The 27258-nt window shown below is 33.9% G+C and overlaps 1 protein-coding gene across 1 annotated transcript in view; it reads left to right on the top strand.

Moving 5' to 3' along the window:
• Nucleotides 1-27258, top strand: part of LRP1B (LDL receptor related protein 1B) — a 1810989-nt gene that overhangs the window by 1514317 nt on the left and 269414 nt on the right. Inside the window, exons 44-51 of the mRNA XM_049711954.1 lie at nt 4996-5188; nt 5818-5943; nt 9687-9815; nt 11991-12110; nt 19592-19705; nt 19949-20098; nt 22569-22691; nt 24702-24821. Of these exons, the coding sequence (XP_049567911.1) occupies nt 4996-5188; nt 5818-5943; nt 9687-9815; nt 11991-12110; nt 19592-19705; nt 19949-20098; nt 22569-22691; nt 24702-24821 (1075 nt within the window). The remainder of the gene's footprint in view (nt 1-4995; nt 5189-5817; nt 5944-9686; nt 9816-11990; nt 12111-19591; nt 19706-19948; nt 20099-22568; nt 22692-24701; nt 24822-27258) is intronic.

Here is a 27258-nt window from a genome sequence, read left to right as displayed (position 1 = left end):
CAGCATGCCAGCACATTTGGGCTCAAGTGACAGACCTCTTTCTGGCTTGCAGCAGCTTCTTTCTTGCTGTGTATCCTCACATGAAGGAGAACAAGAGAGATCTTTTCCTCTTCATATAAGGACACTAATCCCATCACAGGGACCTCACCCTCATGACCTCATCTAAACTTAATTACCTCCCAAATGTTCCACCTACAAGTATCACATGGTGGGTTAAGATTTCAACATATGAATTTTGGGGAGACACAAACATTCAGTCCATAACATTGTTACAGGTGATCTTTTATACTCATGAAATATTGACTAGGGAATAACATGTTATTTCCAAAGAAATACAAATGAGGAATATTAAACTCGGACACTTAGCATTAGTATTAAACTCATACACTTAGCATTAGTTTTCCCCATGCTCGTGTGTGTGTGTGTGTGTGTGTGTTTGAAAGGGTGGAGGTTGCAGCAACATGACCTGCACTTAGATTAGTAAAATTGTTCTAAGAACAGGAGAACATATGGAAAAATTATCTTGTCCCTCTGTAATATAAGATGTTCTAATGTATTACAGATCAAGAAAGACATCTTTTTCCCCTCTTTAAAGAGGTTGAAGATTTTAAAATTGATTTTACTTATATCTCAAGAAACTTTGGAGTGCTCATGTGCCTGTCAATTTGTAAAGAAAAAAGTAAATATATATTCTTTAATCCAAAATGATAAGTAATTAGATCTGTGTGGTAAGATTATTATTTATTTAACATTATTATTATTTATTTTCTTTTGTACTTTTCTCTATTTTATAATTCTTGTTTTTTAAAGTGAGCTCCCAAACAGCAGCATCAACAACACCTGGAAGTTTGTTAGAAATGAAGAATCTGAGGTTCCACCCCTAACCTAGTAAATCAGAATATGAATTTTAACAAATCTCAAAGTGAATTGCATGTACATTAAAACTTGAGAAATATTGCTCTATAGAACAGAAAATACTTATATATTCAGAATAAAAATGAAGTAATTGTTTTTATAAGAGGGTAATTACCAGTTAATTCAGAATGACTGAGGAAAAATTTGGGAAATCAGGAAGATGACATTGCTAATTACCTCATAATAATTTAGAATTTGATATAGGATGGGGTAAAGAGAGGGGACTATTTTTTTTTTAAACTACCACATTCCAAAGATTATCTGTTTTCTCCAAACCACATCAATTTTAGTAGTCAGTAAATGATTTAATCTTAGAATGTATTAATTCCTAAGAAGGCAACATGTGGCGCCAGGAAGGGTATTTTCCAAATATTTGTTTCTTCGTGACCATTCCCATGCAGTCATCATTCCTGTGAAAATTCCTTTTTTATTTATTTTTTCTGATTACAGGGAAAAGTAATGTAACTAGGTCTCTGCTTGGCATATTTAATATTCCAAGGCAAATAATCAAATTGATTTATTTCTATAAAAATATTACTATTGAGGTTTCTAAATTTGATTTTTATACAAAAATAATTATTTTATAACAGATCTGGAGGCAAAAATCACAAAAATTAATATCAAACTTATCTCTGACAGCTAAATTAAATAAATACAAACATATGTGTATATATACATATGGATATGTATAAATATAAGATGTTCAAAATATTTCTATATATATCCTTATAACAGCCCTGTGAAGTTGTTGAAGCAGGTTTTAATCAGCCCCATCTTACAGATGAGCAAACTAAAATAAAAAAAAAAAGTGAAACATCTTCCCCAAATCTACTCTGCTCAAGAATGACCATGCTGCCATTTGAATGTAGGCCTTCTGAGCCCTTCCCATTATACCACAATGTTTTCTAAAATGGAGATAACTGAGTAAATTCTATAGTTCTGAATTGGATGTTGATTATCAAGCCCTCCTGATTAGGATGTTGATAAGGCAAAAAGCCCATTTCTTTATTCTAGGTATGCCACCACGTCTCTATTCATGTAATTTGTCCACAGTAGGGAGGCAAAGCTTTCTTCTAAATGAAACCAAACAAAATAAAATAAACTACATCAATGCCTTTAAAGCTGTTTGTTGTAGTTCTTGCTGCCTTAGAGGCAAAATCTTGTAGATTTCTTCGCTTCTCTAAGGCTTAAGGTCCTTTTTTTCCTCTCTTCTTTTGTATGTTTACTGTTCGATTCCTAAAATTATTTCTCATCTCTTTGCTACAAGAGAAAATTCATGTTAGTTTCTCTCTTCTAGAAATCTGAGCATTTCATTCAACTAACAAGGGTGTGCTCACATTTAAACCATCCCTCTGTTCCTTCACTAATTTGCTAAAGAATTCAGAGGAACTATTTGGATAGGTCACCTATGGATTAGATTTAAAAGCAAAAGCAAAGTAAAATGACTAGACAGTAAAAACATCTATTTTCTGATGTATCCTGTCCTTCCAAATGTAGTTGCAGTCCCATATATTTACCTAATGTTACTTCTGAAAATATTTTAAAGAAATTTTTGGCCTTTATTTAAAAAAAATTATTTAGATCTGATTGACATGCACTAAAATGTAAATATTTAAAGTTTAAAAGTCTTCACACACACACACACACACACACAAACACCCATATTATCTGTGAGTCCACCATCACATCAAGATAATGAGCATATCAATGACCCCAACACATTTCTTCATTTGCCTTTTTAATCCTTCTTTTTCCACCCTACCGCTTCCCACTCTGTCCACAGGAAACACTGGTTTTTTTTTTGTCACTACAGATTAGTTTGCGTTTTGTAGAAGTTTATATGAATGGTATGATATACCTGTGCTCCCTTTTGTCTGGCTTCTTTCACTCAGCATAATTATTTTGAAATTTATCCACAGTGTTACATACATCAATAATTCATCCTTTTTTTTTTTTTTTTCTCAGTAGTATTACATTGAATGTGTTAAGGAAAAAATATCCATGACTCCTGTTAAAATGATAAAGGGGACTTTATTCAGGACTATCAGGATAGGTATATAGAGACAACTGCAGTGGGGTTTTGCAGTAGAGGAGAGGGATTGAGGTCAACTCTAAATACAAGGGAAAGTAGAAATTTATAGCCAGGGAGTGAATGGGCTGTGAGTGGATGGACAATTACTAAGAGGAAATATCAGAGGTAAGGGACAGCCCCAGCTTTAAGATGAGCAAACTAAAATTCAAAAAAAAAGTGAAACATCTTCCCCAAATGCACTAAACTGACCTAACAAGATTCTTGGTGAAGGCAGGCCTAGGTGATCGATCAGACTTTGATCCTCAATCTGAATGCTTTTTATTTTTGTTTTCTTGCCTAATTATACTGGCTAGAAATTCTAGGACAATGTTGGGTAGAAGTAGTAAGAATGATTTTTCCTGTCTCATTCCTAGTTTTATTTCTATTCATATTTTTAGTCTGAGTTTCTATCAGGAATGCATATTAGATCCAACCAATAAATTCTCTGTACTGAGACCTTCATATGAGTTTTCTTATTTTGCGTATTATACTGATAGGATTTTAAAATGTTAAATAACTCTGTATTCCTTGGATAAAACTCACTTCATCATTATGTGTTTTTCATTTTATTGATATCAAAGAGCCATCTTTTAGTTTCATTGATTTTCCTCTGATTTTTTCCTGTTTTCTATTTCCTTGCTTTCTCTTCTGATTTTTATTTTGTTTTCCTTTATTTTGGATTTAACTTACATTTTCTCTTCTACTTTCTTAAGGTGGAAACTGAAGTCACAGATTCGCGACTTTTCATCCCTTTTTCCATAGTAGTTTAGTGGTAAAATTTTACATATTACCATTAAAATTCTTGAGCATTCTTTTGGGAAACAGTTAAGCTACCTGGAAAGAGTTTGATCCTTTCAGGATTTGCTGTTAAGGTTTGAGAGACTGGAGTAGAACAGAGTTTAGGGTTAATTATTCCCCGCTGCTGAGCCAAGACCCTTCCAAGTACTCTACTCAGAGTCCCATGAATTACAAAGATTTTAAGTCTGGTTGGCATTAACAAGTGTGATTCTTGGACCCACGTAAATTTTGGAAACTCTTCTCTGTAATCCTTTTGCATGACTCTTTCACCAGCTTGCAGTAACTGTCTCACATACTGTGCTTAATACTCCAGGAGGACCCTGTGCAGATATCCAGAGTTCTCTCTCTGTTGCCTTCTTCTCTCCAACACTCTGCCTTGTGAGAGCTAACCATATTACCCTCCCGTAACTCTCAGCTATATCCACTCAGAGAGTTCCCTGGACTCTGTTGGGTTTCTTTGCACTGCGTTGCTACCTGGAATCTGTCTCAGGCTATAAACTGTGGAGGTTATGGGACTCACTTGGTTTATTTCCTGTTACTCAGGAATCACTGTCCTTCCTTACCTGATATCCAATGTGTTGAAAAGCCTCCTTTTTAATTTATATATATATATATATATATATATATATATATATATATATATTTTATTTTTTTTTTTTAGTTGTTTTATTGAGAAGGATAATCTACACCCTTTTACTTCATCTTGGTCTGAGTGAAACTTTTTGGTCTTTGCTTTTAAACTTTTATTGCCAATACATGTATATCTGGTTAACTTATTCATGTTGTAAGCTTCCTAAAGGAATAACCTGGATCAGTTGAACTTTATATTCTGTATATAGTTCTGAGAGCTTAGTGTTTACTGTATATCTAAAGATTTCTTAATAATGATAAATAAATGTTTAGTACTAATAGTCTCATATTGTTGTCATGATGATTTTGGTTTATAATGCTAAATAGACACAGCTGCTTAAACAAACTGAATGATTATTAAATAGAAATATACTGCAAAATATTAAGTAAACATTGCAAAAACTAAGGATGGTTAAGACATTTAAAATAAACTATAAACACATTATGATAATACATTTAGTGAAATGTATTTTTATCTGATTATTTCAATAATCAGAAATAATCTTAATCTCTTTTCTTTTGAGCAAAAACAGATGAGGATATCTTCATTTAAAAAAATATGGTATTTTACTTTATTCCAGGTGATTGTCAAATCTGGGCCAGGGGCTTTTCTCAGTTTGGCTGTTTATGACAATTATATCTTCTGGTCAGACTGGGGAAGAAGAGCTATCCTGCGTTCCAACAAGTACACGGGAGGAGATACAAAAATTCTTCGTTCTGATATTCCACATCAACCAATGGGTATCATAGCTGTTGCCAATGACACCAATAGCTGTAAGTTACAATATTTATTTGTAAGTTACAAATATATTTCTCAATTATATAATCTCTCAAAAAACGTATTTATGTTTTTAGTAATACTTAGTTGTATTTTGTTTTCTTACTGTTTCTGGGGCTAGTGTTCAGGCTTTGACTATCTAATATATTGAAATTATCTGAAAGTTTTATGGAAAATTTTGTAGTTCTTAATTTACCACCAGAGGAACAATTCATTTTTAATTATTTGCTTCTGGATTTCTATTTCATACTTGCTCACTCATATTTTTGAACATTCAGATCGTTTCCAAGAAAATAATACTTGTTGATAAACAAGCTTTGCATCTGGCCTTAAAATTTTTTTAATCACTGGAATACCTACAAAATTGCAGTCTGCAGTACGCATGTGGTTTCTAGAGGTACTAGTGCGTTGAAAGACAAATATGTTAGAAAATGTAGAGATTTGTTACATATTTTTAATGTTCTTATCTTTTGGAATATTTAGATTTGTTTAAAAATCCCAAATCTTCCTTGTTCATGAGATATTTTTGAGAGATTGAGGCTGTCTAACAGTTTACTGTTAATCTATATTAACATAGACTAGGAATTCAATATAAAATGTCACCAGTAAAACCTGTTCATTGCAGGTGAACTTTCTCCATGTGCGTTACTGAATGGAGGTTGCCATGACCTGTGCCTTTTAACTCCTAATGGAAGAGTGAACTGTTCCTGCAGGGGGGATCGAATATTGCTGAATGACAACAGATGTGTGAGTAAGTAAAGATAATTGAAATGTGATATAACTGCTCAAAATGGCACACATGGACCTTGAAATTTTTTGAGTATATTTATGAAGTTGTACTATTAGAGGCCTGGTTGTCTTATCTCTCCCTTCTAAAAAGAACTCAGTTTACCATTCTACCTATAGCACCATGTGATAGGTAATGATAACCCAAACAGTGACAAATGTTGTGTCCCCCTGATTCTGGGCTGGAAGATGTTGGATTAGCTAGAGAAATACCTGCAAGCAATGATCATCTGAAAACTTGTGTTTATGACTTTGAGGTTTCAGTCAATAGCGAAATTAATTAAAGCTGAAATAAAGCAGTGTATAGGCAGTAGCTTAGTAGCTTTGTAGTAAACCTATTCACAGTCCATCAGACTATGTAAATGAGAAAGAATGGCTCACACAGTTTATTTGTAATCATTTCCAAACTGTTAATTAAAAATGTAATGTTGCAGCCTTGCATGATGTTTATATCTCCCAAAGGCATTACAATCTTTAATTAGTACCATTACAGTAAATACTTACTAACAGCTAAGTTTCCAAAACTGTTTCCACTATAAATAAGGGTTCAAGTATTCCAATACTGCCATGAAAAATTAGCCAGCAACATAAAAAGGGTTAATTTCTCTTTAATATTAAGACTATTCATGAGTAAGAAAGATTGGAGAGAAGCATCTTGGAAAATTGGAAATTGATGAACTCACTCTTAGGATGTGTCAATTTTTGACATTTTTTTTCTCCTCATCTGTATCCTCATCTCATATATTTCATCTTAGAAAATCAATAGGACTGGATATATCTACGTTATAAAAATTAGTATCATAAGCTGTAAGTATTTTTCATTTTTAGTCTTCTTTTGGTCTTTATATACCAAGAAGATGTTCTCTTTTGCCTGTTCTTTATTTTAATATGAGCACTTTGTCATCGTTTTCTTTACTTTGAAAACTACTGCACCTAATGCAAGAACATATACGTATTTTCTCACTTTGCAAATTGGTACCAGAACCCAAAAGGGCATCTCTTAGCAAAAGAAGTAAAAGACTTTTATTTAAGAATGTGCCAAAGAAAACAAGGGAATGATGTAATTGTTCAGAAGATAGCAAATTTCAATAATTCGTGCCACAAATTCCCACATTTCTTCATCACCTAACACTTCCCTGAATTGCTCACGCAATTGCTTAAACTCTCTCTTTCAGTTTGCCTTTGTGGTTTCAGCTATAATGGCCTGGATCTGATGCTATCTGTAAGCCTGGAGTTTTAGCCATGCATTAGAATCACTCATGTTTCTTTCACAGGTCACTACAGGCCAGTAGTAAACCAATGCCTTTAGTCAGAACAGCAAGGCTTATTTGTATACAACGGATGCCTGTCATTGCTGAAAAATAGATTAGATACATCTATCCCTACTAAGCCACCTGCTTCTCACTGTTCATGAGAGGGAATGAATCAGACAGAAAACTATAGTTTTAAACAAGCATAGTTGTATTCACATAGAACTGTAGATTGATATTGCATTCCTCAGAGCTGACATACCTTTACAGAAGTATCTTGTATCCGCTGTGCATTCATATTGAAAACCTGTGCTCCAGCAGAGAGATTGAAAAGTAACTCTTGGCTTCTTTTTGTCAAGTCCATCTTTAGGAAATGAGGATGTTTCTGGCATATCTGTGTCGACCTCTGAATTAGTTCACCCAGAGCAGTTTATGAATGTTAATGGCAGCATTACAGGGGTGAAGGGCCATTTACTAACACCTACCCGAGGGCAAAGGAGGGAAAAGCCATTTGTTGTCATAACTCTTGACAGAAAGCTTAGGCAATTCCATTTTACACAACGTTGCTAGCCTTATTAAAACCCATAACAGAAATAAGAATAGCAAATATAATTAGATGAAGCAGTTACCTTGTAAGAGAATTGAGGATAGCTGAACCACATTTTTTGTTTCTAGAAAGAGGAAGAAAGTACTCAATACTATTTCTTCAAATGAACATACCTAAACAAGAATTGTGCTCATACAATGTTTGTTTTTTCATGATAAACCATATTTATCATGAATAATTTTCAGTTTTTCCTTAAAGGCACAACGATTATAAAAGCAAAATATGGTATTTGCCATCATAACAATTAGCTTTCACTGGAAATGAGAAATTAAACAGGATATGTTTAAAATAGACAAAATAAGTTAGGAATTCTAATGGACTCTCAGTAAACGGATGAATTTTGTTCAGTTCATGATCTAAGGTGATTGTGTGCAGTAATGTCAGCACTCTTCTTAAAGACAGTAATTCTTTAAAGTTAATGATATTTTTAGATTCTTAATTCCTTGTTGCTTCCTCTAAAATGGCATTCTACCTTCGCTACTGACCAGTGAAGTTTAGACTGCACCAAGAAAAATAAAATTACCTTTAGAGAGGGGTGCTATCATTTAAAGAGTTAAATTATAAGTCTTTAATAGGTGGATAAGATAGATATTCTAGTAAAATGAGTTAAATTCTAGGATAATAAAGAATAAAACACTGGAAACTTTAAACAGTATTTGTGGCTGTTTAATTAATTATTCCTGAAATAAATCCTAAAAACTGATTGTAAAATTAAGTTGTGTTACCTGCATTAGTAGAAATAAATGAATTCTAATTACCTCCAACATAATTAATATGACTGACTTTCACTGTACAGTTTTTCAACAAGCAATGGAATGAGTACATGCAAGCAAATAGCATGTAATACAACCAAAACATTGCATCCCAAAAGTTTGCTAGTAAATCTATTATTTAAGAATAAAAATAAGTCTGTTTTCCCCAAGAGAGGTCTTTCTAAGACAAGGGTAACATACTGGCACTCCAGGGATGAAACCTAACTGTAGAAAAGCTCACAAGTTGGGCAAACCACATAAAAACTCAGGCTTTTAATTTCTTATAAAAATCCTGACATTTAGAAGTGGGACAATATGGCAGTAGTCCACTGGAGCCCATAAGCATCTGGGCTTGCTTTCCAGTTTATCATTGTCCTCCACCAGTACATCCTACAGATTCCCATGCATTTCAAGGAGTAGGTACTGATCACGTGTGGCAGGAAGAGAGGGTCTGCTCCCTGGTACTTCTCACCATGGATAGAGCAAGAGGCTGATGAAAGTAATTTCAGCAATTCCAGTACTTCTGATTGATAGAAACTGCTACAGAGATTTCTTCAGCAGGTAGTTGGGGAGGAAGACCAGTTGGAGGTGAGATTTGTAATGAATAAATTCAAGCATTCAAAGATAAGAACTCTATATACTGGAAATTTTCAGTGTATTGAAGAATACCTGAGATTTCAATAAGAAAATACAAAAACACTCTCAGTATGTACAGAACTTATTTAACTGGCTCTTTTTAAAAATTTATTTTTAACATACACTGTTAAGCAAAATTCATAAATATAGTCTCCCAGATTTAAACCCCTCCTTCTCTCCATGCATGTATAGTCACCAAATAATTAACAAAATACACAAACAGGCATAAAAGAAAAATAAAGTCAGGCAATTCCCAAAAATTTGCAAAGGGAGGTTGAAGACAGCACAATAAAAAGTGTCCCTCTTAATTTTTTTGTAAAGAAATGCCATAAACCACTGTCCTTTATTAATTTTATATTTAGATAAATTTTAGTTTATTTTTATAATTAAGATTAAGGGAAACAGTTGTCATGACATCAAAAATGTTTGTTATTGTATGAAACGTTGGCTTTTTTCCTTTCAGCTAAAAATTCTTCCTGCAATATTTATTCAGAGTTTGAGTGTGGAAATGGAGAATGTATTGATTACCAGCTCACCTGTGATGGCATTCCTCATTGTAAGGATAAATCTGATGAAAAACTGCTCTACTGTGGTGAGTTTCCAATGTATGACTTACTCATTTCAGAATGTAATTCTTTTTATAGCTTTTGGTGTGATTGTCTCCATTTGGTTTATGTGTATGATTTCCTTAATGCCTCTCATTAACATGGAGATCTAAGGCAAATTATTTGGCTTTGTTCTTATTCAAATGGGGCACCATATTTCCTACCCAAAACACATGATATTCATTGAAGAATTTCCTCATGGTTTTCCATGCATGAAGTATAAATTTAAATACAGCAGGAGCCTGTCTTTTGAGCTGCTTCATTATTCATCATTAGCAAAAAGTTTTAGGCTTACATTCCTAAAAATATGTCAGAAATATCAGTTATTGGGTAGATATTGCAGGTTTACTTCTGCAGCAAAAGTCCCCCATCAGTCAATAGCATGTTGTTGTGTTGATATCAAAGTCTTTTTCATTCTATTTTTGCCTCCAGGATTGTCCCAGAGCTAGTGTCCTTAGGTACAAAGGCTGATTGCTTTAGCCATGGTCCCCATTAAGTATGGAATTCCACCATCTGTGCCTCTGTAGGTGACACCAAGTGGTAGTCAACCTTTCCTTCTCCCTTCGAAGTAGAGACTGGCTTTTGGACCCTAGTAAGCAACTGTTATTTGCCTTCGCTGCAACAATATTTTTCCTGAAAGTTTGTGTCTATGCAATCATTAATAGTTATTATAGAATTGATCCAGATTATTTCTAAATTAGTCTGATTTATTTTTGTGCTGTAATACAATAGTACTGGTATTATATGCTCTGCAAAATTTAGGAATCTATATCTGGAATTGCTATATTTGGCTTCTATTTTTCTTCTTTGTTTTCTTATATTAGAGAAAGTTAAAACAAGAGGAGGATGGATTTTGGGAAATTTATCTCACACTTTTACATTGCAGAATAAACACCCTTGGTTAAAATGACAGTCAAATGTAATTTGTCCATAATTTATATGTAACTGAAATCTTAGGGAATTTACCTCAAATGACATGTTTGCTTGAATCAACAGCTATATCCTGTACATCATGAAAATATTAAAGCATATAAAAATGTAATAATAATCAACTTACAAATTCATATTATTATGAATTGGCTTGAGAATATATTTCACATTATTTTTATCTTCTTAGAAGGCAGGTAATATTTGTGTGAGAAGGGGTTAGCAAACTTTTTCTATAAAAGGTCAGCTTGTATTATAGGTTTTGTGGGCCATATATACTCCTGTCACATATTCTATTTTTTTAACAATCCTTTAAAAATGTAAAAATCATTCTTAGCTTCATAGCCATATAGAAACAGGCTGATAGGCTGCATTTGGCCTGCGGGCTATAGTTTGACACTTTCAGGTATAGATTCCAGAGTTTAGAATCACACTTGAGGTTAAATCTTTGTTCCCAAACATGCTAGTGTGTGACTAGCATGAACAAGGGTACTGACTTCTCTATGTTTTAGTTTCTCACTACCAAGCAAATCTAGATGGGGTGATGGTTGGGAGCATTAAATAAACAAATGTACATTTACATATGCTCAATGTAGAGCCTGGCACAAAATTACTTTTCAGTAAATGGCAGCTATTATTATTGTGAGTGGTACCTTCTGCCCCAAATCAGAAAATGTCAGGAGACTCTCATTAAGGTAAATAGAATTCAGAGGCAATTATTATTCTGCTTAGAAAATTTGGATAGACATTTTAAGATGATTTCTAAGAGAAATTTATGGATAAGTAGGTGACTCTTGGATTCACTGATTCAGGGATACATGTTTTGACACTTTTTTCCTTGTTTTAAAATCTTTGTGGGGTACAAAGGAGAGAGGGGATAGGTGTTAGTGTGTCTTTATTGCGTTGGAGGTAGAGATTCTTTTCTTCAGGTTTGAGTATGTGATACATGTTTATTTCTACGCTAGCTTACAGAAATGCCAGAAACAATAATGTGAGTATAGTTTGACGAGGTCTCCGAGTATGAATCACTGAGGTTAAAACAGTCAGAAAGGCTTTTTACCGCATGAACTACTTGATAATGCACAGATATTCTAACCCAGAACTTGGATGCCACACGGCACTTGTTTTATAGACCCACAATCCAGTTATTGTGAATGAGGTATCATCTGTGATCTTCTTTTTGTAAAAATAGTTCTATAAGCCCTCCAAGTATGTGTTTTTCTTTTCTGTGTAAGAAAACAGAAGCTGTCGAAGAGGTTTCAAGCCCTGCTACAATCGTCGTTGTGTTCCTCACAGCAAGTTATGTGATGGTGGAAACGACTGTGGAGACAACTCTGATGAATTAGACTGTAAAGGTAAACACATATTGTATCAGCCTCGGAATATTATCATGCTAAGTGTTTCCTAAACTCTTCCAAAGTGTGTTCCTGAGAGCACTATGGTTTCCCCCTTTTGATACATAACAACAGTTAGCATCTATGGACCATACTTTGGTAAATGCTATTGGAGGGGAGTTACTAGAGTCAACTGAAAATTATGACTATATTTTCTGTTTCTATTTCTTTCTTTGCTCACTTCAAAATTCTTTCTCACCTTTTCAGTTCAACCACCCTATTTATGGGACATTTCTACCAGAATGTATAATACTGAATCTACTGCTCCAAAATGTCCCCCTTCATTCCTTAATTCTCTCTCCTAACCATGCTCTCATCATTTTCCTACTTATTGGACAGGAAACCTTGGTACTATCCTTGGTTCCTCCTTCCACCATGTTTTATCACCCACATGTCCAATCATCAACAAATCTTCCAATTCTTTGAGATAGATTCCCCTTCAATCTACTTTGAGCCTGGGTTAACAAAGTAGCCCTTTTATTGGTCTCCCTGTTTCTACTCTTTGCAGTAAATCTGAATTTTTAGTCGTGCTAAAACAATTTAACATTTTACCATAGTAACGACTGTGACACATCAGCAACCAGACTACCTGGGATAGAACCCCAGCCCCACCACTAACTGCATGACTTTAGATAAAGTACTTAACCAACCCGTGGCTCAGTTTCCCAAGCTTTAAGAAAAAGAGACAATAGTTAAATAAGTATATCAGTATTAGAATAGAACTTGGCATATAGTAAATGCTATGTAAACATTCACTTTTTTATCACTTCCCAGATAAAGCATCCCAATGTTTGCAGAATAAGTGACAAGTTTTTAGTCTGACATTTAAGGTCTCCTAAAACCTGGATCCAACAGATCTTTCCAAACCAATTTACCTTTAAAAATCTTTCCATCCATTGAAATACTTTATTGGGTAAAATTCATTAAAGACTGAGACAAAAAATTTGTGAGTTCTGTGTGTGCCCTCAAGTAGTGCAAACTCTAAGTGAAAGATAGTCATTTAAACAGGTGAAGATGAATATAAGGTGCTATGATTGCACTATTAAGAACACAGTTTTGTTTTGTTTTTTTGGGCTTGGAAGTATCCTGAAAGGTTTCATAGACGAGATTAAATTTAAGCTGAGTCTTAAAGTATAAATAAGGTAGAATGATCAAAATAGAAGAGAATTCCAAGTAGAAGGACCAATAATGAAAACTGCAAGTAATTTGATATGGTTAGAGCCAGATTGCATATTGGGGAGTGGTGAAAAAAATGAGGCAAGTTAGAAGAAAGAATCAGGAAATGAAGATTTTTTTTTGGTGCCATGTTAAAGAACATGACCTTTATCCTGCAGTCACCAGAAAGTTTAAAAAAGGGGAAAAAAACCCTATGATTTTAGAATGAAAACTCAAATACTGAGATCAGAAGGACAAAACAGTAGCATGTTACAGCAGCCAAAACTAAAAATAAAGAGGAGAGAGACAGATATAACAGCATTTTAAAAGGTAGCATAACAAGTCTTTTGCAGTAATAAACATGGAGGAAGCATGGGAATAGAGGAGATACATGTGTGTGTGTGTGTGTGTGTGTGTGTGTGTTGTATGCTTTTAAAATATTATTTGTTTTCATTAATTTTTAAATTTATTTTTGTGTGCCTTTTGTTTGTGTTAGATGGGGATAAGATAATAAGAATAGTCCACATTCTGAGGTTGGAGCACCTGTAGACATTCAGGTGGAACTGTTTGAAAGGTATATAGGTAAATATAGATCTGGAGCTCAGGTAGTAGGTTTAGGTCAGAAGTATTGATTTTGGACTTCTTAAAGAGAGAGAGCTCAAAGGATGTATGGTGTAATAGTTGTTTTAAGGGAGTGCATCAGAATGACCTGTTAAAAATGAAAGATACTAATATAAAAAGGAAAAGTCCCACAGGACTAATAAAAAGAGCTTCACAAGAAATTATTTTTTCAAGAAAGGAGGATAAGTTTGCATTACAGAGAAGGCAAGAGGGCATGCATAGACTGGAGTGTCCACTGTAATTGGCAAATAGAAGACAATCTCTTGCTTGCCTTCAAGAGAGTCAGTTCAGTGCAATGGCAAGGAAAAGCCAGATCACATTGGATTGAAACAGAATATGAATGGTGCAAGAGTAAAGACAGTGAATACAGATTATTTTTAAAAAAGGTTAATGGTAAAGAAAAGATGTGTGAAGTACAGTTGTAACGAGAAGGCTATAAAAAGTTGAGGAAGTGGGTAGAATGTGTACAAATTATTTTGTAGCTGATAAAGGACTGAGAAGTTACTCTGCTGTCTTAGACTATATATGACCTTGGCCAAACACTTGAGTAGCTTACTATCTAAGCTGACACTGTAGTGTCAAGTACATTTGAAAATTAAGTCAACTATTGTTTCATATTATTTATAAAATATTAAAATATTAAAAATGATAAAATGTAGTAAGATATGGGAGTAAGTAGAGGGAAATGGATAAGCATTTGGAAGAAAGGAGGAAAGGAAACTAGAAGGAGACCAGAAAATGGGTATGTTCTATTAGTTATTTATAAGCAGGAAAGGAGAATATAATGAAAACTTTAAGCTAGGATAAAAATAAAAATATCAAGCTAGAATGTGAAGGAACTGAGTAATAAATACAGAAAGTAGATTTTAAAACAAAATTCATAAAAAGAGCTACAGAAATGTAATCAGTTACTGTGGATTTTCTTGGAAAACGTTTTTTTTGAAAAGCAGTAAGTAAATTAGTGTGTTTGGGTTTATGAAATATAGTACCTAGTACATGATATGTGTTTATTAAACTCTTATGTGGCTGGTTGAAGCCATAAGTCTTCCAAAAGTGTAGATAGGTTTCATTCTGCCTACTGATATCAATATCAGCAGCTGAATAACAATAAAATAACTCAAAATGTTATTTCCCCTTTTTTAAATCTAAGCTCTCGATTTCTGTGTTATAACCGTCTCAGCCATATACTTGGGGACAGAACTACTCTGGGAATCAAGTTTCTGTCAAAACTTTTCTTTTGTGATAATAATAGTAAAGAGATCATGACAATTGGATATCTTAAGAAACAACAACAAAATCTTATGCCTTGAATTTCTTCCTATCTAATGCAGTACATTTGAAACTGCAAATGCTCAAGCACACGCTATATTACATACTAAAAATTAATAAATTTGAGTAAACGGACTAGCTTCCTTAGGATAAACAAATGGGTAGCTTTTTAGATGAAAGGTTACTTATTACACTTGCATCTTTTAGATTTGATTTTTCTCTCATATTAAGATTGTTCACATGGTATCCTTGTAGGGCACATTTCATGCTATAGAGGAAGGACTTACTTGGGTCCTTCTTCCATAAGCCAGTTTCTTATAAAGCATTAATTCAGATTTGTGTCCGTCAAACACATGGACACTTACAGCACTTAAAAGATAATGAAGGAAAAGGAACATGAACAGGCTCAGGAAGAATGAAAAATGAATGATTTCTCCAAGGCTTTTCTTCCAGTCACTCCTTCTTTGTTTCTGTAGTCAGTGCAACATAGGGATGCAGTGCTTTGTTGTATGTATATATGCACACACACACAAGCCACATGTTATTGTTGAATGTAAATAAAGTAAAATATAACACAATTTAAACAGTACAATAAAAATGTCAATAAATACAGAGAGATTTTGATAGGCTGTGGAGAGAGGCTATGGTGGAATCATCCGTAAATTATTTGAGGTACTATTACAGTTTTGTTTGTTTAATTTAGATGTTAATAGTAATTAACATTACTCTTTTTTAATGCCACAAGTCAAAGAATCTATTTACAGAGTGGAAATGGATATTGCAAGGAATTATTTTTGGTTTCCTATCCTTTGGAAGCAAAGCAAAACCCCAAATCCTCATCAATCTTTTATTACTGCCCCTTTGTAGCAGTTCCTTTCATGACTGAGAGCTTTAGACATCAGGCTAGCTGGTGAGGATCTAAGGAGTTGTTCAGAAAGTTTATCATTCTGTATTCCTCTTCTGGTTGTGTCAGAGTTTGAGTGAATAGATTTGTAGAGAGTGCATAATGTCCCTCCTTCGCTCCCTGTTGAGATGAATATACTCCCTTTGAGAAGTACATGAACTTCCTTGGGCCATCTGAACACCTTTAGATGGACTGGAGAGCTAAGTACTTCTGAGATGACCTAGAGGAGAGGAAACTGGTGAGTTTTTCTTTTTTTTTTTTTCCCCAAATTCATAGCAAAACTTTGAAGATTCCACAAACAACAAGCTAAAGGAAAAGGATAAGCGTGCCTGCAGAGGAAATCATCATTCCTTCCAGGTTCGCATATCCTTAGAGCCTAAGCAGTGAATTCAATAAAAGATGTGGTTTGAAAGTAAACAGAAGAGATATGACAGCACATTTCATGTATTTTTTCCTTGTCACTTTCGCTTTGCTACAGGCTGGGTAGGAGAGTTGGAAAAGAAAACGTTGAGTTAGGTTATTTACAAGGAACATCCTAAGAACTAGGGAAAGACTAATCGATTTTATACCTTTCCTACCTGATTAAATATTTTAACTGATATGGAGAAAATAAGGTGGATTAAATAGGAAAATTAAGAAACTATATGAGGGAAAGAATGGTTTTACTTTCTCTCTTGCTGGTACTTTTGAGATACCATCCCTGTCAGATCTTCCTTTGTTGTATCTCGTTGCTATTCCTGGTGTGGCTGTGGTATATTTCCACTCACATTTTGTAGGTGTACTTTTTCCTTTGTACTACCTGGAGGGAAGAGTCTAGTATTTCCCACTCAGGTTACCTTTATTTGGACTACATTATTTTCTGTTCGCTTTTTTCTAGGACTTTTAGCCTGAAGAAAAGTTGTCAGAAGGCTTTCATATTCACTTGACAAATTAGAGATCCCATAACCTTTCTCCCTCAAGACCCACCCTGAGGGTGAAACACATTTCAATACTTGACTGACCAAAGCAACATAAGAAAGGAACATGATTGAGGGACTAGAGAGGTAGAGGTTTTGGCAGAAGAAGCATTTGCTTACTTATGAAGTGACATTGTCACTATTCCCATGGATTTCTCCTGTTCCAGGACTCTCTTTCCTTGTCTACAAATGCTGGAGACGTTAATCCCCACAACCACCTTGATCCTGCTGCTTATGGAATTGTGCAACCACTTGACATGTCCAATTCCATTGCCACTTATCACCCTATTTAACCCTCTAGTGGTTCCCAAACTCTGTATCAAGTCATGGACTCTATAGAGATAGGATTAGAAGTAAAGGGACAATCGGTTCCTATTTGCACATCTCACCCACTCTAATAGGCCCTCCTCACCAAGATTCAGTAGCCTTATTTTTGTTCTCCTGACCCCCTACCTCATTTTTTCCCTTGCCTTTCTCTTAAATACTATTTCCTAACCACTCTTCTCAACTTTAAAGTTATAGTTTCTTTTCGTCTGGTTAGAGTTCCTCTGTTTCTTTGTTATTCCTAGAATTCCATCCAAGACCGTTTTCTACTTGCTCCACATTTCCACTCTTCTTATAAGCCATTCTTTACACTTACTTCCACCTGAGCCCCCAGCACCATTTTTGAAACTCCATTACTGTGAAATCCCTGAATCTCCAGTCCTCTTAACAGTCTGACATGCCATCTCCATGTTCATGCAGTCATAATTTGCCTCTTCACTTTATCTGCCACCAATACCCACCCAGATGGACTCCCTGCAATGTACACAGAAGATTCTCTATGGAAGTTTGGAGGTAGATGGAGATGGTGGAATGGGTTGTGATTGCCCCCTTTGCTTCAGAATTAGGATTTCTGGTATCCCAAACTCTAACTGCAAGTATTAGATAATGCACATCAAGTAGCTTAGAGATAAATCTTTGTAGACTTGTCTAGGAATATTACCACTATCTAGAATATTGTTTCACAGAGAAATGAATTCTGTCTTCTAAATAATAGAATTATGAGGAATCTTTTGGAACACAACCTCTTAATAGGAGACTGCTGATAGACAGCAAAGTCAGAAACAAAATGTATATGCTTGTCATGATTATTTTCTGTTATATATTCCATTTATTGTTTCCACTGAAAACTATTGAATGTGAAATGTAATAGAAAAGAATATGGAAGAGATTTTGCTTTATTTAGGAATAAAAGAAAAATACCTACTTTTTTCCTGTTTGGAACAGTGTATTTATCTCTACTTATAATGGCATTATCTGTTTCAAATGATGTTATTTTTAATGAAGAAAACAGTGAAGCAATTATAATTACAAATTATAAATAAAACATTTATTCAAATCATTTAAACACAAATAAGGATACAATTGCAAGATACAATTAAATATAATAAGAGCAGTGCATTAGGAAATACAAATGACATACACACCCTTGAATAAAATTTGCATATTTTAAGATAGCATTTTAACCATTTCCAATTGATATAATTTATATTTATAATTAAATAGGCTCTTTAAAATATCAACCCTAGTAAAAGTGGCATAATCATAGAGCCCTTCAGGTTGTACATAAACATAATCAACCTGTGGAAATTTGAATTTGGAATAAAAATCTCACCTAAGTTAATCTAACACAAAACAAGCCATGCACCTGTTCACAACATATTGCTGAAAACCATTATATGGTAATGAACGTGTAAGCAAAGTAAAAAGGAATGTATGATGAAGAGTAAGCTATTCTGTACAAAGAATATGTAATGATGGTAGCATATCAAAACTGATTTTCATCTAAGCATAGCAGGGATTTGGAAATCCTTTCCAACAACAGAGACAAGTCATACCACATTTGTATGTTTCTTCGCATGAGGAATCCATATTTCCTATACCAAATGTTAGTAATATGGCCATGTGAAAGGGGATAACTTAGCATGATGACTTTCTAGCAGTGCTGAACTATTCCCTCTTTGAGTAAATAAAGCAAATACTCTGGTTTCTCCGTCTCAATCTCTGACTCTGTCTGTGTGTCATTTTATCATAGCAGTGAATGTTTCACTTCTTAGCAAACAGATCAGGATTTCTCTGTATGCACTCAATCAGGCATTTGCTTAGTGTCATACCTTGTATTTTGAAGTTGGAAGGAGAGAGAAGTTTCAGCAGCATTTAATTTTTTTGTTGTTGTTGGTTTAGCGCTGATATGGTATGATAGGGAAAACAAGGCACGGTCCCTGCTTACAATTTAATGGGGGGAGAGATACATAAACAGGACACTGCAATGCAGTATTATAAGTACTACAATGTAGGGAAGAACAGCATGACAGGGGAAGACGTATGAGGCATCTAACCCAAGCTTGTTGTTGGGGGTTATGTGTCAAGTTTGACTGCCCAGAGTTAAAAAGGCAAAACCAAACAAAATTGTAAGAATTAAAGTACTCAAAATGTTAAGCAGGGAGTCATTTTCTATCTCGTCTATCCATTTGTTTATTTACCTGTTTTTCTAGTTTCAACCTGTGCCACTGTTGAGTTCCGCTGTGCAGATGGGACGTGCATTCCAAGATCAGCACGATGCAACCAGAACCTAGATTGTGCAGATGCTTCAGATGAAAAGAACTGCAGTAAGATATTCCATTACATTTTGTTTCTTCATGCCTGTGTACCTTTGGCATTACATTGAACAGTGTCTAACTCTTCACTGAACCTTGTCCAGAATTGATATGTAATTAACCCTTGTTGTGTAGGATAATTGCATATTTACTTCTTCAAATGAGGTTAACTTTTCTTGTTTCTATTACCTACATAGAAGGCTTATAATCTTTGCAGATGAGGTGTTTTTCATTTTTCTGTTGACCTCCTTATAGATAATACGGACTGTACATATTTCTATAAACTTGGAGTGAAAACCACAGGATTCATAAGATGTAATTCTACCTCACTGTGTGTTCTGCCAACCTGGATATGCGATGGGTCTAATGATTGTGGAGACTATTCAGATGAATTAAAATGCCCAGGTAATTCTAGAAGACAAAACAGTCTTTGCCTTGAAGATTTAGGGGCTGGATGTATAGCATAAACTTATTAATTTTCATTCTTGATACTCAATGGCTCAGATTAAAACAAATATTGTAGACTAAATTAAAAATAATCACCCTGTGCTAGACATGCCACTTTATATTTTTTAATGACTTATGGAATGATACTTGAGAAATCTGTTCTATGTTTGGATCAATTTCTTTTTTCATGTTCAGTTCCTCATTAATCCTTTTAAAGTTGGTGATTACGTCTTAAAATGTGTAATCTATAAAGTTTTCACAGAAGTAGTATATACTGAGAGAAAACTATCTATAGACTAAAGGGAGGGAGACTATGTTTCTCACCACTGGCTTTACTCCTGTTATTATACAGCTTGTATTGTCAAGTTAGGCTATTTGATGCAGCTTACACAATCTTTTGGCATACTAGTATGGGTAACATAATAGTTATCATTACTGGATCAATGTCAGACTGGTATATTTATATATATTAGCCATCGTTACCTACACAAGCACTGAAAAGTGTCATCTTCATTCTTAGGAGAATGCCTTCCATGAGAAGGTCATGAACCTATTTCTTTCTAACTATTTAAGGAAACAAATTTTAGAAATATATAATAATACCAGAAAGAAAGATGTTAAATTACTATAACTGAAAGTAGATATGCTTGTAGTATACCATTACATGTGTTCTCATACTGCTGTTTCCTTCTCCTGACCCTGCTGCTACAATCACTTTTTTCCATGCTTAGTAGATGTGTAATAAGTTTTTGAAACATTTTAAGAAATTATATTTGTAGGTATTCCACACACAAGTGTATACAATACACACACACACACACACACACACACACACACGATCTACTCTAAAGAATTGCTATTCTTAATGGTGCATAATCAATCAATTAACTGGGAAATAGCAGATTCCTTTTTTTCTTTTCCCCACTGCTCATCAGTGTGTGACACTCTGTGATGTTCCTTTTGGGTTTGAAAAGACTCGCTGTATCCTAGGAGGAACTGGATAACTTCTCTGGAGGCACTGGCTCACTGCACATCTACATCTTTTCTTTTTTTTTTTAAATTTATCCTTCATTATATAAAACATTAAATATAGAAAATTGCTTTAGACTCTTGGAAACTGGGTGTTTAGATTCTTATTCCAATGTTTCTTCTGCAACAATTCTTTATCTCATTATGGCTATAGTTAATTTTTTAAATTATTTTGAAGGCAGTATAACTAGGTATCTATTAAGCTTGTAAATATGTATTTTTAACTTTATTTGTAGTCTTTATATATTTCTAGGATTAATAAGTGATTTTGAAAGCTAACTTTCAACATTAATAGAGAATAGTGATTATATTGGGGAAGTAGGAAAGGGGCATTAATATACACTTATGAAACAGGTGGGCAGACAAACAGGAAGCCAGTAAAAGGTCAGTCTAAATATCTTAGGTTATATCTAGGCAATATCCTAAGAAAAAATAAGACATCCAGCACAATCAAGACTTTTTGTGTTAATGATGAATCCCTTCAAAAAGTAATTTTCATCTTTAATTAGATCTACAAAGTTGGCATTAAAAAAATAGAATGGAGGTAATTTTTGTTACCTTAAAATAGTCATAATGTATCACTATGGTGTGATGCCATGTGTACTCTAAGATTTATTTCCTGATTGGCTGTGAGCCAGTCACAATCTATGTAAACCTGAAGGTGCAAGGGGATGAATGACATCCAATAAAGAGAAAAATCTAGTATTTTCTATGTGCTCTTGGAGGTTATGATAATAACAATACTCCACAATCTGAAAAATATATAATTTACAAAATAATTTTATATACAGATACTTTTTATTCTCATGATATTTTTGTTAGGTATGACAATTTTAGAGATTCTACTGCAACTTGTTTTTCTTCCTTCCTTAAAATAGAGAATACATATATAAATCTTGTCAAAACATATGTACCCACTAAGTATGGAACACCAAGTTTACACTTTCTCAGCAAAAATCTACTAATGATTTTATAATGTAATTTATTTTTCATAAGTATGGAATTAAGAATATTTTCACCTAAAACGATTCTTTAGCCTTTGTACTCATTTTATAGTCACCTATAAAATGTTTTATTTTATTTTTGTTAACTCCACATTATTTGGATTTAACAAGTTTTTCCATTAATATCCTCTTTTTGATCCAGGATCCAATCCTAGATTGGATTTGGTTATCATATCTCCCTGATTTCCTTTGGTCTATGCCAGTTTTTTAGCTTTTCCTTGGTTTTCATGGCCTGGACATTCTTTAATGTCCTCAGCTCAGCTCTTTTTATTTAAGTTTTCTTGTTATTTACCTCTTCCAGTTCAAGGAGTATTACTGTTTTGATATCTACCTATATTGCATAAGTCTAAGATTAATTTAATTTATTTGACATTAAATTCTATATTTTATCACAGTTCAAAACAAACACAGATGTGAAGAAAATTATTTTGGTTGTCCTAGTGGAAGATGCATTTTGAATACCTGGGTATGTGATGGTCAGAAAGATTGTGAGGATGGACTTGATGAATTCCACTGTGGTGAGACATTATATCTTGTTTTACTTTTATAAACTGTATTATTATTTATATACTGATATTCTCTTACATAGAGATTTTACACAAAATATTGCTAATTGATTTTAACATCAATTTTTATTTTGATTAAATATCACAAAATGGTAAAAATTAAAATAGAACAGAAGAACTTATAATGGAGAATAACAATCTCCCATACAGCCTTTTCTTTTAACCTTTTCTATTTTTGTTAGTGGTTACCTCCATTAATCTAAATGATATATTTATACCTTCATTTCCTGACTTATTAAGTTTAGATGTTAATGTATTTACCTTCTACTGTGAAAAATAAGGATTTAGCTCACACAACTCATTAGAGTCTCCCTACCTCTTATTGACTATTATTATCCTAAATGTTTCTATTAATTACATGTATAGATTTAAATAGTATAGTTAAACTTGCATTTCTTCAAACTGTCGTCTATCACTATCCACATCCTAATTTCTGTGTGTGTACATTTCATTTCACTTGGCAAGGTAAGAAAGCATTTAAAATTTTTATTTTTATAAAATTTATGGATTTTATGATTTTTAGGCCAAAAAAATTCCTAAAAAAGCATAAAAAGCATATATTCACTCTTTTCATTTAACACAAATAGCAAACACTGTGATGAATAGACAGAGTAGGAAAAAAGATTAAAAATGGATTGTCTAAGAAATACCAAAGTCCCATAAAAGTAAATGTCATCATGAAATATGAAGGTGCATTTTGTTTGATTAAGATGCCATATATCTCTACATTACAGCCAGATTCTGAACAAGATTAACAGAGAACTTTACAAATAGTTTATGTAGAGTCATACTTCCTGGAACAGAAGCCATTATATGGTTGTATCTTCTTTAATTTTATTTTTTCTGGGCTTCAGTTTTTCTAAATGTCTCTCTTTTCACAGGTCATGTTAGTAAATATTTGAAATAAAAATGCAAAGTTTTTAAATAGTTTATACGATAAAAATCAAATTTTTATAGTCATTTACATTTTGAACATATTAATTTGGTAGGATTTTATTCTTGGGTGTTTCCTGGTGATAAATGGACTAAGGGTGGAGGAGAGCAATCACAAACTTTGGAAATAAATGGAATACACAATTATAAATGCATAACTTGGTAATAAAATACCAGCCACCATGCCAATGAATATGGATGTTATTAGTCAGATTTAAGTGTTCCCAAGGGAGAGAAAGGAAAACATCAAAGTGTTAAGTATGTATAGGTACAAAACTGATGGCTTGTCATCAAGCTAAAACCCCCTGAGTCACGTCACCTTTAAAAACAAATGTATATGGTGGTGAGTTCACCATATTTATGACCTTGCCTAGGATGTAATTTTTTTCTCCAACTGTTCAAAAATAGATTAAAAATTAGGAAAAGGGCTTCCCTGGTGGCGCAGTGGTTGAGAGTCCACCTGCCGATGCAGGGGACACGGGTTCGTGCCCCGGTCCGGGAAAATCCCACGTGCCGTGGAGCAGCTGGGCCCGTGAGCCGTGGCCGCTGAGCCTGCGCGGCCGGAGCCTGTGCTCCGCAACGGGAGAGGCCACAACAGTGAGAGGCCTGTGTACCGCAAAAAAAAAAAAAAAAAAAAAAAAAGGAAAAAATGACTAGACCACACTTGGAATATTTATTTTATATCTGTACCCTACATGTTAGAAAAAGACAGTAATGTACTTAGGGAGAGTGACCAGCATATTGACTAGCTCAAAGTCAAACCCTGTGAGATTATGTTGAAGGAACAATGTTGTATAACCTGGATAACTCAGAGGGAATATGCAAGCCGTGGTCAAAATTTTATAGCACTGTTATAGAGAAGAGGACTCTGGCTTGTTTTATTTGGGATGGCTGGTTTTAGCAAAGTCTAAAGAACTTTCTCGTGTTGGATCTTTCCTAAGAATGTCTCAAAGGATTTATTTTTTCTTTTGCACCTAAAACAAACATTCTTATGGGTTTTTTTGCTTGTTTTTTGTTTTTTTTTTTTAGGTTCCTCTTGTTCTTGGAACCAATTTGCATGTTCTGCACAAAAATGTATATCTAAACACTGGATTTGTGATGGAGAGGCTGATTGTGGAGATGGATTAGATGAAAGTGATAGCATTTGTGGTGAGTTTTTTCTTTTGTGTTCTTATTCAGTTTTTAGGAGTATGATACATATGCTCTGTTGTTTTAGAGTATACAGAAAACTTTGTCTTCTACTTTGTTAAACTTATATGTATATGTATATACATTTTGATGTAACTGTTTTTATTATTTTTATGACAACTTATCAGTCTACAATTTTTCATATATACATTTACTATTAGAGTTTTAGGGTTTTTTGCTGAGTATCGACACAATGAATGTATTTGCAAATTGTATTTCTAGTCTTCAGTGACTTCTTTAGAATGGATCTCAATGATTGGGATTACTTGGATCAAATGACTGAAAATTTTCTCATTGCTCTTGATAAGTATTGCTAAGTCACCATCCAAATTTACTATGCAGGTTTATACTGCCATAAGCCACACATGGTATGTGTTTGTGTATTATAGTAATTACGCTTATTTAATTGTTTTAAATGGAAATTAAGGAAGCAGGCTAATGTATATGATTTTAAAATGTACTTAAACATTCAGCTTTATAGGATTAGAGGTAGAGTGCCAAATGTCTATGTTTACTATACGTCAACTACATTGGCTAAAAACCAACGTGATTGCTTTTAATTAATCACAGACATTTAACAAATAATTTAAATTTAATTATTAAATGAATTTTTTAAGAGGTAGAAGAAGGAAGCAACCTAATCTCCATATATTTGTTATGGTTGGCGAGGCATTCTACTAAATTATTTACATGTCTATCTGTCTATCTTTCTGATCAGTTTCCATATGTATGTTTGTACCTATAGCTATATATTCTTTGTTCATTATATCAACCCTATTTCATAACTGTTATCATTCTCATTTAAGAGAGAAAAGGACCTGAGTCATAGAATAAGGCTCATTTATGGAGTTGAGTGTACTTAACACATTTTTTAAATTTTCAGGAGTTGTGGCCTGCTATTTAGGTCACTATCATGGAAAAAGGACTATAAGATTTATAATGTTCACACTAAAATGAAGTTCTCTGTATGTATCATAAAATTGGAGATATCCTCAGAAAGTAGGCAATTTATTTTCCTGTATTAAGCCACCTAAAATCTACTTTTTATTTACACAGCTGAAACAATTTAGTTATACAACAGATAAAGATAAATGTAGAAAGATTACTATCGAAAACCTCTGAAAGGAAAAAAAAATCATTAATTAATTAGATGACTGGCCAGTCTGTTTTAATTACTTTGTTTCTCTTTGCTATTAAATACTTCTTTTTAAAAAATTTTTTATTGGAGTGTAGTTGATTTACAATGTTGTGTTAGTTTCAGGTGTACAGCAAAGTGAATCAATTATATATATACATATATCCATTCTTTTTCTTTTTTTTTTTTAGATTCTTTTCCCTTATAGGCCATTACAGAGTATTGAGTAGAGTTCCCTGTTTAATTTTAACAAAAAGACTACCAATTTACAGCAGGTTGAACATGTTTCTGGTCTCTAAAATTATCTTGCTTTTGACCCTTTGTTTAATTCTACACTAAATGGCTCCCCTGACACCTCTATCCTTCTTAAGTGGACACAGTATAATAGAAGTGGTAAAGACTCTAAAGTCATACAGAGTTGAATTCTCCCGCGTCTGCATTTTCCAGCTGTGTGATCATGGGCTGGTCCATTTTATCCCTTATTCCTCAAATTCTTTACCTATTAAATGGTTACATCTACCTTATGTAATTATCATGATCAGCTGACATGGCCAATGTGTACTATATAAATGAATTTATTCCCATTCTCTTTTGTTGTGTTTCTCCTGCTCCCTCCCTTATTTTTTAGAGTGGTATTGTCATGTCAAAGTCTATCAATGTCCTGATAAGGTTTTTTTTTTTTTTTGCGGTACGCGGCCCTCTCACTGTTGTGGCCTCTCCCGTTGCGGAGCACAGGCTCAGCGGCCATGGCTCACGGGCCCAGCTGCTCCGCGGCATGTGGGATCTTCCCGGACCGGGGCACGACCCCGTGTCCCCTGCATTGGCAGGAGGACTCTCAACCACTGCACCACCAGGGAAGTCCCTGATAAGTTTTTTAAAGGATTTAATGGTAATGAACATATTTACCTGCCATCAAAACACCCAGTCTGTTTAATATAATCACAGGCTGCAATTTATATGCTACCAAGCTGTTGTTACATAAAAATTACTGCTTTAGACCAAGCATCAGTCAATGAATTGGACTTAATATTTTAGGATTGGAAAGGAACTTTATAAATAATTTATCTCAGTGGTTTTCAACCTTTAGTGTACAAAAAATCCTATTCAGAAGTTTGTTAAAAATGTAGATTCTTAATCCCCATCTCCAAATATTCTGATATAGACATATTCTTTCTTCATAAGCACATAGTGGTTCTGACTTGGGATTTGAGGATTCACTTATAAAAATCATAGTCTAGTTCACCTGTGTCATGTGATAGATGA

Source organism: Orcinus orca, chromosome 7 (assembly GCF_937001465.1).
Source record: "Orcinus orca chromosome 7, mOrcOrc1.1, whole genome shotgun sequence".
Taxonomy (NCBI): domain Eukaryota; kingdom Metazoa; phylum Chordata; class Mammalia; order Artiodactyla; family Delphinidae; genus Orcinus; species Orcinus orca.
This window is presented reverse-complemented; position numbering and strand designations above follow the sequence as displayed.